At 36.2% G+C, this 15,479-nt stretch overlaps 1 protein-coding gene across 1 annotated transcript; it reads left to right on the top strand.

Moving 5' to 3' along the window:
- The first annotated feature begins 782 nt into the window (after window positions 1-782).
- On the top strand, window positions 783-2,775 carry LOC110648431 (uncharacterized). The gene is made up of 5 exons (XM_058129321.1): window positions 783-909; window positions 1,105-1,364; window positions 1,557-1,736; window positions 1,945-2,046; window positions 2,449-2,775. Exons 1-5 carry the CDS (start codon window positions 783-785, stop codon window positions 2,773-2,775), a joined length of 996 nt encoding a protein of 331 aa, XP_057985304.1.
- The last annotated feature ends 12,704 nt before the right edge of the window (window positions 2,776-15,479 follow it).

Raw genomic sequence — 15,479 nt, 5'->3', positions numbered from 1 at the left:
TTTTTGTGATAAGTCAAGGTGAGTACGGCTTTGAGTTGATCTCGCTGACCCCCACATTTGGATTATTAAGAGAAAGTCTCACTCGAGTTGATCTCACTGGCAGGTATTGGATTAAGAGAACTGTATAACAGATCAGCTCCCATATATATATATAATTGATGTGATACACAGGTGTGTGAGTGCTCCAAATTATTCTTTGTGTGAACATTATTTAAACTTGGTTGAATCTGTTGGTATATATTACATTTCATTTTTAGGAATGCGTTAGCCTAGATAGTTATAAAAATAGTATTTAAAATCAATATCTTACTCTATAAGTTGAACGCTCACTCTTGTTCACCATATTTTTCCAGGCAACAGGAGGGTTTGTTTTTCAGAATAACTTGCTTTCTTTCTCATAGGTTTATCAGCGGCTACTCATTTGTACTGTTATTTTCTTAATTTTTAATTTAAAACTCTGTATGTGCTAGTTGTAGCATTGATCTTGTAAGGGACTGTGTTAATTTAAATTTTGGTATTAATAAATAAATATTTTTATGATATTTATATAGTTTGTAAATGATGGTATCAGGGTTGAGCTGGGTCCCTTAGCTTTAGTTTCTGATGGTTATCTGGTTGGGTTGGTTTGAATAAAAATATAATATTTTATTTTATTTATTCACATGTTGGGCTTCAGTTTTTGGCCCTAGTTATGGATTTAGGAATAGTAAGGCTTACTACAAGCTTCAGGGGCTTTATGTTAACCCAGGTCCTAGTGTCGATTTGGCTTGTGAGATTGGGTCATGACAAATTTAGCTACTAGTGGACATGTTAGTGATTATGAAGACAGTGAAGATGGGTTTGATACCCCATATAGTAGTGATGGGAATGATTTGGGAGAAACTGTTAAGAGGAAAGGGAAAATATTTGGTGTGCACAATCCTAGTTGTGATCGTTTTAGGTTTGAATTTGTTGTTGGAATGATATTTGAGAATGCCAAACAATTTTAGGAATGTGTCAAATTATATGGGATTAGCAATGGATATAATATTGGATAGAAAAGGAGTTGTGAAACAAGGATGGAGGCAATATGTGATGGTAACTGCCAATGGACTATTTATGCAGTTAAGTTACAACACGAAAGGACATTCCAAGGAAAGAGTTATAATGGGGACCGCAGTGGTTTTAGGAGCTTATGTAATGCAAAATGGGTTGCAAAGGAGTTTATGGAGAGATTTAGGAGAAATCTAGATTATGGAATTGATAATATGATGATTGATCTACAAGAAAAGTATGGGCTGAGTATATCAAAGTGGGTTTGTTATAAGGCAAGAACCAGAGCCTTAAAGCTCATAAGGAGGACCATAAAGGCTCATTATGCTGAGGTGGGATCATACATAGCATAATTGAAATCTATTGATAAGCAAGGAAGGTTTGAGTTTCTAACTGATGCTACTGGACCTAGAGGGCAGCCAGTATTTAAAAGGTTTTATGTTAGGTTTAGTTCTTTGAGGAAGGCTTACGTAGAGAGTTGCAGATCTTATATATGTTTGGATTGGTGTTTTTTGAAAATAGAGGTTGGTGGAGCACTTTTGAGTGCAGTAGGCAGAGATGGAAACAAGCAAATGTTTCCAATCTCTTGGTGTGTTGTGGAAGGTGAGAAGGGGCACAGTTGGAGATTGTCTCTAGAAACGTTATTTGAAGATTTGAATGTTATATTAAGACTTAGTTTGACTTTGGTTAGTGACCAACAAAAGGTAATAATATTTTCTTTTCATTTATTTACATAAAGTTCCAAGTTTTTCTATGTATTAACACTAATTCAATGTTAATGTATCACAAGGACTTGCAATGGAAATAACAGAGTTAGTGCCATATGCAGAGCACAAAAATTGTGCCAGGCATATTTATGCCAATTAGAAGAAAATTCATAGGGGTTAAGAATTTAAAGCAGTCTTTTAGCAGGTTGTGAATGCAACATATGTGGCTGCATTCAATATGCACATGGACAAATTGAAGGAAATATCTGAGAAAGCACATGAAGATTTAATGAAGCAGGATCCCAAGGTATTTTGCAAAGCCTTCATCAATGTATGGCCTAAATGTGATGTCATAACCTCGAACCTTATAGAAACCTTTAATTCATACATTTGTAAAGCTAGGACAAAGCCCATAATTAACATGTTAGAGGAAATTAGGACATGCTTAGTGGAAAGAATGTTCATTAAAAGCGAGGGCATGAAAAAGTGTGAAGATACTATTTGTCCTAGGTTGAGAAAGATTATTGAAGCTACCAAAAAGGGGACAAAATTTTGTGTAGTTAAGCCTACAATAGGAAATAAAATTTAAGTTACATTTGGGACAGATGGATTTGTAGTTACATTACAAAGAAAATCATGCTCATGTAGGGCATAGGATCTGTCTGGGCTACCGTGCTCACATGCATTAGCATGTATTTTTTATATGAAGCATAAGTTAGAGGATTATATAAATGAATATTACTCTAAAGCCAAGTACCTTGATGTCTATCAATATGCCATTGAACCTTTGAATGGAAGTAATATGTGGCCTGTAATTGATGGTCCACAAATTATTGCACTTGAGTATAGAAAAAAGCTTGGCAGACCCCGAAAAAATGGGAAAAAGGACAAGTTTGAAGGTGAAGGTGAAGGCACTACTTATGGTAAAGTTAGTAGGGCAGGAATGGCAACGACCTGCCAACATTGCCTGCAAACTGGACATAACACAAGAGGATGTCCAAATAAAGACAAACCAGCAATTGGCCACCGAAGGTAATTTAATAAAGCATGTTAAAAAAAATTTATTTATTGATATATCACTAACTTTTAATTTGCATGTGTGTCAAAAAAAAAGCATGATAGACTAAGGAAGAATCCAATGAAGCAACTAGTAGAAGCAAGTGAGACCTCAAACACACTACTTACAGATGCAGAATTAAGTAGAATTGATTCTACCGATAGGCAAAAGTTACTGTAGATGAATTTTTCATTTGTTTAAATTATGTATAAGTTGCTTAATGTAATTGTTTTCACTATTTAATAGGCAAGTGTTGAAATTGAACTTTAAAATTCTGAGTTGTAATTGATGTATTGTGAATTGTTATATTCTGCCCAAGTTGACCTAAATGTGATTTGTTGAGTGGTTATGGTTTAGTACCAATTCATAATTTGGTAGAGAAGTGGACTTATAACAAGGTTAATGTGTATGTGGATTGGTGTTTGAGAGACATGTAAATGGGCAATATGTTTTTTAGGCTATAAATAGACTTGTGTAACTCCAATTAGTATGAGGCCAATTGGAGATAAAACTAGGCACAAAATGTGCCAACTTTCATGTTGGAAGCCTACCTAAATTCTGTTCGAAAAGTGACATGAAGATTGACCAAATCCAGATTGGTGACTTTGCAAACCTGAAAATTGACCAATTGAATAGCAGTCAGTATTTTGGCCATAACTCACTGAAAACAGGTCCAAATGACCTGAAATTTATACCATGGAAAGCATAGACATAGAGCTACAACTCTTATGAAGACACCAAATCCCAGAAATGATCATAACCAAGTCAAAATGCTTGCACAAATTGGGTTACAAAAACTGGCCGAATTGACTTTGACCTAAAAATGACCTAAACTTTGCAATATAAGTGCAACTTGACCAGCATTAGTAAAATGACCATAACTTGGTCCATAGAACTCCAAATGACATGAAATCAGTCCCAAAATTTCAATAAGATATAGATCTACAATATTGGTAATTTGACCAAAACCCAAAAATCAAGGGAACTAGGTCAATTAACTTGATTAAGTTGGCATACTAAATCTGAAATTAGCACATTTGACCATAAAATCCAAAAAATTAAAATAAGCATATCTCCCACTAGAAGTGTCCAATTTAAATGAGCCATACCAATCTAGAAAGCTAAGAAAGAGACCTAAAACATTGTTTTAGACAACTTCCTCAAATTGTAAATATATAAGGTTAGAATTTAAGGTCAAAGCCATTGACCTAATTGAGGACCATGCCAATATAGGACCTTTGAGTCCAAGTTAACAATTTGTCTATAAAGAATTCTATAAGACTTGAAAGATGGTAAGCAAAATTTTTGGTTGTCCCTAAGACATAAGGCAACAATACTTATGAAGAATGCTAGACCTCAATGTGATTACAAACAGTCCAAATAAATTAGTAAATTCAGAATCGAAAATGCCTAAAAAGGAAACTAAATCTTAGATTTGACCTAGTTATGGTTAATTGACCATAACTTGAGCTATACAACTCCAAATGGAGTGATTCAAAAAGGAAATTAAAAAATACACAATGAGAAATAATTTAATGAAGAGAAATCTGTTAAATTTACACTGTAGCTTGATCCAATAGACTGTAAACATTGGCCATGAAATCTGAAAAATGGCAATAAAATGCAATAAGCTTTAAAATGAAATTGGTAACATAAACCAACACTTAAAAACTATAAAATATGACAAATTGGGAACATTAAAATTAATTCACCTAGTGTGTATTAATGGTCAACATTTTAGTTTGACTAATGAAATAAATTGAAGGGAATAGTACCAAGAAAATTTAGATATTGGATCTTATTGTTAGAAACAAGTTAATTGAGTATTGAAACACTTTAAATTGTGTGTTTCAGTTGAAAAGGATATTGAGAAGCATAAGAAACATTGAGTCAAGGCCTAGAGGCGACTCAAATCAGGTCTGTGCACAATACTTTTTATATTCACTGCTTTTACTAGAAAATTTATTTGGAAAAATGAGTTGTGAGTTTAAGACTTGGGAAAATTTATTTGAGAAAAGTTTATTGTCTATTTTAGAAATGGAAATTTGAAAATAAGGTTTGTTTGATTGTTGCCTGAATTACAATTGAACATTATAGTTTTAAATTTTGTTTGTACACAATAACTTTAAATTATCGTTTTCCCATTGAAAACTTGATTAGTATGCATTGTGTTAATTATGGGTTTCGATAACTACTGTGTTGCCACTTTGTGAATAAAAATTGACTTTGGAAATTGATTATGTTTTGCATGAAATATTTGAATAATATGATTTGAAATTGTTTTTGATTCACACTTGGCATGGTAGTCCCTTACTCTGTTCCTCCTCCACTTGTGGGGTTGAGTTTGATATTTGATTATTTTCCTCCCTCTCTGGCTTGCCAGTCTGAGGTGAGTTTGGATGAGTACTCATTAGCTAGCTAGCCACCTCCCTCATTGATTTCGATTAGTGGGGTGAGTTTCCCTTGTCGTGGTGTACAACATGGCATGTTCGGAAAATTTGTGTCATGACCTAAGTTGTGTTATTGATTGGCAACACTATTTTATTAAATTGTTTGATCAAATTTGTGTTATATGAGCTTTGAAAATTGTGACATGAAATTGTGAATCATTTGAATTCTGAATTGTCAATAAATGTTTTATATACTACATTTTAAATTTTTATTGTGCACCACTGAGTAAATTTTACTCAGTGATAGCTTTTTCATTGCTGTCGCAGGTAGACGGACAGATAAAGCAGCAGAGTAGGCTGCTTGTAACTTCGCTTTGGGATTTTGTCGAGTATATTGAGTATACCACTTCCTTGTAAATATTATTGTAATGTATGTGAATTGTATGTATATATTGTAGTTGGTCTTGAGCAGTTATAAAATAAAGTTGTAAATTATTTTGGCCTATAAAAATGTTGTACTATAATTTTCTTATATCAGTTTTAAAATACTTAGTCATTTTGCATTCTATTTTTGAAACTACAGAAAGTGATGTTGAATTGAGTTTGACTTATGTTTGAGAAAATTGATTTGTGTTGAGCCATATTGGAGTTTGGGACTGAAATAAATATATTGGAAGTGTTTTCTACAGGTTTTTGAAAAACTGTTTTGCTCAAAATATAGACGGCACTCTGTTGAAATTTTTATAAAATTTGTGGCTATTTCAAGACCTAATGTGTGATTTAACTTCGATTAAAAAGTTTTAACACCTGTCAAAAGTGCTCACCACGTTAAAAAGAAGTAAGAAATTGTTTAAAATCCCTTGTAGTGTATTTAATGGATTACTAGTACGCGAAGTACGGTAATTCATTAGGTGTACTACGGGATCATGTTACATCTTACAGAGGCATAGGGTGTGACATGTTTAGTGGTATCAGAGCAAGTTTTTAAATTCTGTTTTGACCTATAATTTGAATATTTTTCCTTCATAGTACAACTGCTCAATGTCATGGTTTGATGCATACAGTACATTTACATCATAAATATGAACTAATGGAGAGAAATCTCCTTGTGGTGGTTGTACAGGAAATAGAAAATCCTATGAAAAGATATGGAAGAGAAGAATGAGACAATCGAACAGTCTATGATGGCAGAGCACAAGGTGAGGCTCCAGCTCCGCAGAGTGTCAAAGGATCAACTATACCAGTTTTACTGGTACAAATTACTGCACAAATGGCCCAACAAATGGCTACTTTCTTTCAACAAATGGCTGATAATTTGTCAGCCGAAGTCCAAGTACCAACCCAACCCCTAGAAGGGCAGCATGAAATAAAGAAAAGGGAGAGACCTATGAGTCAGAGATGAAATAGTAAATTGGGAAAAAGGAAGAACACTGGAGAGCCTAGTGGTTATGGATCTGATAGAGATGGATCTTCAGGGCAGAGGCCACCAAGGTCCAGTCGTCGAACAACTAGAAGTTCATATCCTCCTTGCATCTGCAACTCTTATGGCAAACTACATGGGGGTGTTTATCGTAAAGCCACTGGAGCCTGCTACAATTGTGGTGAACATGGATATTTCCCTAGAGATTGTACTAGAGCACCTCGATCTGCTCTCCAAAGTTCACAGATAGTCAGTAGAGATCAAGATAAAAATAAAGTTGATATTTCTCACAACCATAACCATAGCACAGTGAATTAACCCGAATATAGTAGCGCACTAGTCAGAGCGTCCATTATGCACCAAGGAGAAAGAGCAGAAGCTTCGGATGTAGCTGCTGGTAAGTCCTTAATTTAGAAAAAAAAAAGTTATTCTTTGATCCCAGCACTACTTATTTGTATGTTAGTATTAGAATTATATGTTCTGTTGCTATTCCTTTACAGAGGAATAAATTTTGATGCATTAGTGACTAGTCCTTTAGGATAAAAACTACGATAACAAGTATGATTGACATTAATTTTGAAAGAATTTTCAGCTAAAAGTATTTTCTAACACACCATAAATTATAAAGCTAATTGGCAAGCCTACTTAATGTAAGGCAAGAGGACCTAAAAGTAAGTTGCAGTAATAGACTTGCTCTAGATGAGGGTAACGATATTACAGTTAGTAATTATTAATGGATATTGTAATCAGAATAAGTTTAGGATATAAGTGGACTCAAGAAAGATAAGATATAGGAAATTTTGATCTATTAGAATGTATCATAGTAACTATGCAATGTTCTTGATGTTTGCACTGTAAGTTGCAGATTACAGTACTAACTTGAGATTATTGTGTAGAGCTACATACTACTCGATAGTACACCAAGATGAGAATAGTTGCCAACGGCATCTGTTTTGGTATAGTTATGCCATGACAGAATTTTATTGTTGGAAATGAGTTTAGAAATCCTACTTAGGGATTTAAAACTCAAAAGTTAGAATATTGAAAGGTTATAGTTTAGTACAAAAGGAAGTAAGTTATAGAATATTGAGAGATAAAAGAGTTGTGGAAGTAAAAATTTGAACAGTTAGTTCAAATATAACAAAGAAATGTTACGAATATGAGTAAGATTGTTGACTAGAATGGTTAGAGGACCAGTGATTAAATAAATAATTTTAACATGACCACAATGGTCATTCAATAAGGAAACATGGATTGAAATATTAGACAGAACGATAGTAAGAGAACATTAGTGTTATACGAACAAATTAAATGTTGTATTAGATTGTTAAAAGTCTTACACAAACTTAAGGAAAGAAGATTAAATGATTGTATAAAAAAGAGAAAAACTAAGTTCTCACTCCATAGGATCACACAAGGTCCTAGAAAGAGTGGATTCATTAGCACACAAAATTGCTTACCTCTAAAAAGGTGGAATGAATTTAAATTCAATGTATGATGGGGAAACTCATAAAGATCTTAGTACATGAGGTGAAGCAGCTGAGAAATAAATATATACATTTGGTTAAGGTGTTATGGACCATCATTCAGGCCAGGAAGTTACTTAGGAATGAGAGGAGAATATGTGGAGGCAGCACCCACAGTTGTTCAGAGACTAAAATCAGGTAAAATTTCGAGATGAAATTTATTTTAAGGGGGGGAGAATTGTAACACCCCTATATTCGGTAATGCGTTCTACTGTTCTGGTGACCAGTGTCTGTCCGGACAGCTAGGATGCTCGAAACTACACCTAAATGTTAGTGAGGAGACATGAAATAATGAAATACAATAGAGAAAAATACAAAAAAAAAAAAAAACAAAGGAAAAATAAGAGCAATGAAATGTGACTAAGTTAAATGAGCCAAACTCGTAGCGATGGGTGACCGCACCGGGAAGTTGCAACGAAGACCGTTGACTAGCCCTGGACCGCGAGAAACCCTGAAAAATATTTTTAAGACTTAAATAAACATCTATTGAGGTATAAATGACATTAGAAATGTTAAAGAAAAATTAATTAATTAATTAGTACAAAGAAAAATGAAAAATCGAGAAACCAATAAAAATCGGTATTACCAAAAAATCGGGAATACAACCCGAGGAGGGGCATTTTGGTTAATTGACACCTAGAGTTGACTTTTGACCTAAATTTCTACGAAAAATTAGTAGTGTTAAATTTTGAAAATTCCATAAAAATTAGAAGTCAAATATATAGAATAAATAATGAGAAATTAGGGAAAATGTGGGGGATTAATTTGAATTATGAAACTTTGGATTATTAAAATGTTAATATGGGTTAGTGGGGCACTAAAGGAGAATATATGGACAAATGTGAACAAGTCCACTATCTCATTTTCTATTCTTCTTCTTCTTTCTTCACTAAGCCGAATTGGAAATCCCTCCCAAAACTCCATTGCCGTCCATGTGTGGAGCTTCATCCACTCAAGATCAAGCCATCCAAACATCAAGTCTTCTTCATTAAAGTTGGAGTACACACCTTGGGTAGCATTTTGGGAGCAAAAAGGGAGAGATTTGAAGAAGATTTAACAAGCTTCAAAGATAGGTAAGTGCTTGTTTTCCATTTTTGCTTCATTAAAGTCTGTGTGGGTGTTGTGGTGAATTGATTTGTTGAAGAAATTGAAGGAATTGATGAGTTATGGGGGTGTTTCATTTTGGCAGCCATGATTGCTGAGGAAACTTGATGTATTTTCACTTGTATTTGATGGGTAATGAGGTTAAATGAAGTGCTTAAATGTATAAGAGCTTGATTACCATGTGTATGTGTGAATTGTGCATTAAAAGGGAGGTTAGGAAGTCAATATGGGAGATTGAAGTATATGTGTAAATTGGGCAGCCTTGTGATGCATGGTAGAGTGTTTAAATTCATGAAATAGTTTAGTGAATTATGGTACCAAGGATGGCAGAATGTATATGTAAATATTGATGGAAAATTAGATGTGTTAATGGGAGTTATTCATGTGTAGGTATTGTTGAAATTGAACTTTAAAATTCTGAGTTGTAATCGATGTATTGTGAATTGTTATATTCTGCCCAAGTTGACCTAAATGTGATGTGTTGAGTGGTTATGGTTTAGTACCAGTTCAGAATTTGGTAGAGAAGTTAACTTATAACAAGGTTAATGTGTATGTGGATTGGTGTTTGAGAGACATGTAAATGGGCAGTATGTGTTTTAGGTAAATGGACTTGTGTAACTCCAATTGGTATGAGGCCAATTGGAGGTGAAACTAGGCACAAAATGTGCCAACTTTCATGTTGGAAGCCTACCTAAATTTTGTCCGAAAAGTGACATGAAGATTGACCAAATCTGGATTGGTGACTTTGCAAACCTGAAAATTGACCAATTGAATAGCAGTCAATATTTTGGCCATAACTCACTCAAAACAGGTCCAAATGACCTGAAATTTATACCATGGAAAGCTTAGACATATAGCTACAACTCTTATGAAGACACCAAATCCCAGAAATGATCAGAACCAAGTCAAAATGCTTGCACAATTTGGGTTATAAAAACTGGCCGAATTGACTTTGACCTAAAAATGACCTAAACTTTGCAATATAAGTGCAACTTGACCAGCATTAGTAAAATGACCATAACTTGGTCCATAGAACTCCAAATGACATGAAATTAGTCCCAAAATTTCAATAAGACATAGATCTACAATATTGGTAATTTGACCAAAACCCAAAAATCAAGGGAACTAGGTTAATTAACTTGATTAAGTTGGCACACTAAATATGGAATTAGCACATTTGATCGTAAAATCCGAAAAATTCAAATAAGCATATCTCCCATCAGAAGTGTCCAATTTAAATGAATCATACCAATCTGGAAAGCTAAGAAAGAGACCTAAAACATTGTTTTAGACAACTTCCTCAAATTATAAATGTATAAGGTCAGAATTTAAGGTCAAAACCATTGACCTAATTGAGGACCATGCCAATATAGGTCCTTTGAGTCCAAGTTAACAATTTATCTATAAAGAATTCTATAAGACTTGAAAGATGGTAAGCAAAATTTTTGATTGTCTCTAAGACATAGGGCAATAATACTTATTAAGAATACTAGATCTCAATGTGATTACAAATAGTCCAAATAAATTAGTAAAATCAGAATCGAAAATGCCTAAAAAGGAAAGTAAAACTTAGATTTGACCTAGTTATGGTTAATTGACCATAACTTGAGCTATACAACTCCAAATGGAGTGATTCAAAATGGAAATTAAAGAAGACACAATAAGAAACAATTTAATGAAGAGAAATCTATTAAATTTACACTGTAGCTTTGTAACACTCCTATTTGTATAGTCTGGTATATTTTACTATTCCAGTGACCGGTGTCGGCTCGGATAATTTAGGGGATTAGAACCACACTTAAGACAATTTAGGGGAAATCTCCATGTGTTACTTGTTCAGGAGATATCCTACTCCAGACTATTATGGAAGAAGAGGATCGCTCAGTTGAGCAATCTGTTGAAGTTGAGGCGCAAGGGGAAGCCCCAGCTCTACAGAATGTTAGTGGGTCAGTGGCACCAGCCCCACAAATGCCGCAGTTTCCTGCACAGTTCACACAGTAGATGGCGGCAATGTTTCAACAAATGGTTGGGGGTATGCCGGCTCAAGCTCCACCCCAGACACTTATGATACAACCACAACCTCTAGCCAGACAGTATGACAAGCTGTTAAAGTATGGGGCTATGAAATTTAAAAGTATAGTAGACCCTTTAGAGGTAGAGCAGTGGCTAGAGAGAATGGACAGAGTATTCAAGAAGCTGCACTGCCCAGATGAGTTGAAATTTGAATACTCCATGTCACTACTATAAGGGGATACATATGATTGGTGGAAGACTATCCTCCACAGCTTGGCTGAACCAACAGTACTGACCTGGGAAGATTTTATTAGAGAATTTAGACAGAAATATGTCCTAGATGCATATGTAGATCAGAAACTACAAGAATTTCTTAGTTTAAAGCAAGGTAATAGAATAGTGGCAGAATATGAGAGGGAGTTCTCCCGCTTAAGCCACTATGCTGGGAGTCTCCTTTCTACCAGCAAGGAAAGGTGCAAAAGATTTGAGACGGGTTTGAAGCCCAGCCTATGGATGCAAGTTATGGGATTCAGACATAGTAATTTCTCAGAGCTCATCTCTCAGGCACTTGAGTTGGAAAGAATTGAATCAGAAGCTACCCTAGCAAAAGAAAAATCAGAAAAAGCTGAAAAATCAGAGAAAGACAAGGGGGAAAAGTTAGTAGAGCCAAGTCTTAGTGGTACTTCTAGGAAGAGGAAGAAATTTGGTGGACCTAGCAGAGGTCGAGGTGGAAGGTTTGGAAGGGGTAGATTCTCTGGACAGAGACCCCCTAGGTCTAGTCAATAGTTGAGCAGGGGTTCACAACCTCCCTGCCCCTGTGAGAATTGTGGCAAGATTCATGGGGGAGAATGCTATTGGGCAACATGAGCCTGTTTTAACTGTGGAGGCAAGGGTCATATTGCAAAAGATTGCACTAGTGCTCTTAGATTTGGTCCAGCTCCTATGACTGCAAAAGGATCTATTCAGAGTCCTGCTCCTAGAGGTTCACAACCAGTTGGCAGAGGAAGAGGCAGAGGTAGAGGCACTGCTTCTGGTAGTCAAGGTACTATTGGTCAGTCAGCACATGGAAGTGCTTCAACTAGAGTTTATACGATGAGACAGCGAGAAGAGGATGAGACTTCCAATGTGGTCGGTACATTCTCTATCTCTGATTAAGAAGTATTTGTATTGTTTGATCCGGGTTCAACCCACTCATATGTTAGTGCTAGCATAGTTAGTTCACTTGCTGTTTCGTGTCTCCAAATGGGTTTTGAAGTGCTAGTAACTAGTCCGTTAGGACAAGAGGTTCGGGTCAACAGAATCTATAGAGACTGTCCTTTAGTGATCCAAAGACATGTTTTTTCTGTCAGATTTGATTGAAATGCCCTTCAGAGATTATGATATTATCTTGGGCATGGACAGGCATCATGCTATGATTGAGTATAGATCGAAGATAGTAACTTTTGGTCTCCCTCTATACAGTGATGTGGTAATACATGGGGAGAGGCAATTATTGCCATCAAACATCATTTTAGCTGCACTAGCCAGAAGGATGATCAGAAAGGGGTGTGAAGCATACTTAGCACATGTGATAGACACCCAAGTGGGGATCCCAGCACTAAGGGACATCCCTACAGTATGTGATTTTCCGGATGTGTTTCTTGATGAATTGCCAAGATTACCTCCAAAAAGAGAGGTGCAGTTTGAAATTGATGTTATGCCTGGTGTGGATCCAATCTCCATAACATCATATAGAATGGCACCTGTAGAATTGAAAGAGTTGAAAGTGCAGTTGCAAGAGCTGCTTGACAAGGGCTTTATCCGCCCTAGTGTGTCACCTTGGGGAGCACCAGTGTTGTTTGTTAAGAAGAAGGATGGCACTCTCCGCTTATGTATTGACTATTGGCAGTTGAATAAGGTGACAATAAAGAATAGATATCCATTGCCCCCGCATTGATGACTTGTTTGATCAGTTAAGGGATGCAGGTGTGTTCTCCAAAATTGACCTGAGATAAGGTTATTACCAGTTGAAAGTACAAGAGCAAAGTATTCCTAAAACTATCTTTAGAACCCGTTATGGCCATTATGAGTTCTTGGTCATGCCATTCGGGCTAACTAATGCTCTGGCTGCTTTTATGGATCTGATGAACACTATCTTCAGATCATACCTTGACCAGTTTGTTGTGGTATTCATAGATGATATATTGGTCTATTCGAGGAGTGTAGAATAGCATGATAGACATCTGCGGATTGTACTGCAGACTTTGAGGGATAAACAACTATATGCCAAATTATCGAAGTGTAAATTTTGGCTGAAGGAAATATCCTTCTTGGGCCATGTAGTATCAGTAGAGGGCATCAAGGTAGATCCATGTAAGATAGAAGTTGTCCTTAATTGGAGGCCACCCAGAAATATCACGGAGATTCGCAATTTTCTAGGTTTTGCTGGATATTACCTTCGATTTGTGAAAGGATTCTCCATGTTGGCATCTCCATTGACTAAGCTACTTCGAAAAGATGTGAAATTTCAGTGGACGGATAAATGCCAACAGAGTTTTGATGAATTAAAGAGATGTTTGACTGAGGCTCCAGTCCTGACTTTACCTACTCCGAGTAAAGAATACACAGTTTACAGTGACGCTTTTCACAATGGGTTAGGCTGTGTATTGATGCAAGATCGAAATGTCATTGCCTATGCATTACGCCAACAGAAACCATATGAGAGGAATTATCCAACACATGACTTGGAGCTTGCAGCTATTGTGTTCACTCTTAAGATCTGGAGACATTAATTGTATGGGGAGAAGTGCTACATCTACACAGATCATAAGAGTTTAAAGTATCTGGACACTCAGAAGGAGTTGAATTTAAGACAGAGGTGATGGTTAAAGTTGATAAAAGACTATGATTGTCTGATAGACTATTAGCCAGGGAAAGCTAATGTAGTGGCTGACGCCTTAAGTCGCAAGACTATGGCAAGTCTATGGGTTACTCCTTTGTCTATGGTACATGAGTTGAGATCATTACATGCCAGCTTAGAGATTAATGATGAGAGGCAGATAGCAGTTGCATGGCATGTACAGCCAGTGTTGATTGATCAAATCAAAATAGCTGCTCAGAATGATGAAAAGTATCAGAAGCTATTGCAAGAAGTCAGATAGGTCAAGAAACCAGAATTCTCAGTAAGAAATGATGGCCTACTGTTACACCAGGGCAGAATGTGTGTTCCTAATGATGTTAATTTGAGGAAGATCATTTTGAAGGAAGCACATAAGTCTCCTTTTGCCATGCACCCTGGTGGCACAAAAATGTATAGAGGGCTGAAGGAGCATTACTGGTGGATGGGTATGAAAAGAGATGTGGCACAATTTGTTTCCAAATGCCTAACTTGTCAGCAAGTGAAGGTAGAGCATCAAATACCCATGAGGTTGTTACATCCACTACAGGTACCAGAATGGAAATGAGAGAGAATAACGATGGATTTTGTGATGGGACTTTCGGGGACATAGAAGAGTCATGATGCAGTATGGGTCATCATTGATAGACTAACCAAGTCTGTTCATTTTCTACCAGTCCGGATGGACTATAGTTTAGAAAGATTGGCCAAGTTGTACATTGATGAGATAGTAAGACTGCATGGAGTGCTAGTATCCATCGTATCAGACAGAGATCCTAGGTTCACTTCTAGATTCTGGGGTAGTCTTCAGAGAGCCCTAGGAACTAGATTGAACTTCAGCACGACATTCCACCCACAGACAGATGGCCAGTCTGAAAGGGTAATTCAGATCTTAGAGGACATGTTACGGGCTTGTGTGATTGAATTTGAGGGTAGTTGGGATACACACTTGCCTTTGATTGAGTTTGCTTACAACAACAGCTACCAATCAAGCATTGGGATGCCTCCATATGAAGCTTTGTATAGCAGAAAGTGCAGAACTCCCCTGTGTTGAGATGAAGTAGGTGAAAGAAAGATGATTGGGCTTGAAATTGTTCAGCAGACCAAGGAGAAGATCAGGATAATCAGAGATCGACTTAAGATTATATCGCATCACAAGAATCCTATATTGATTTAAAGAGAAGGGATATTGAGTATGCAGTAGGTGAGAAAGTATTTCTCAAGGTTTCCCCTTGGAAGAGAATTATGAGGTTCGGCAGGAAGGGAAAACTGAGTCCTCGTTTCATTGGGCCATATGAGGTTTTGGAAAGAGTGGGTCCTTTGGCATATCATTTGGCACTACCTCTAGAGTTAGA

The sequence above is a fragment of the Hevea brasiliensis genome, chromosome 11 (genome assembly GCF_030052815.1).
Source record: "Hevea brasiliensis isolate MT/VB/25A 57/8 chromosome 11, ASM3005281v1, whole genome shotgun sequence".
NCBI classification, from domain to species: Eukaryota; Viridiplantae; Streptophyta; class Magnoliopsida; order Malpighiales; family Euphorbiaceae; genus Hevea; species Hevea brasiliensis.
The sequence above is the reverse complement of the archived record's forward strand: the minus strand, read 5'-3'. Positions and strand labels throughout refer to the sequence as shown.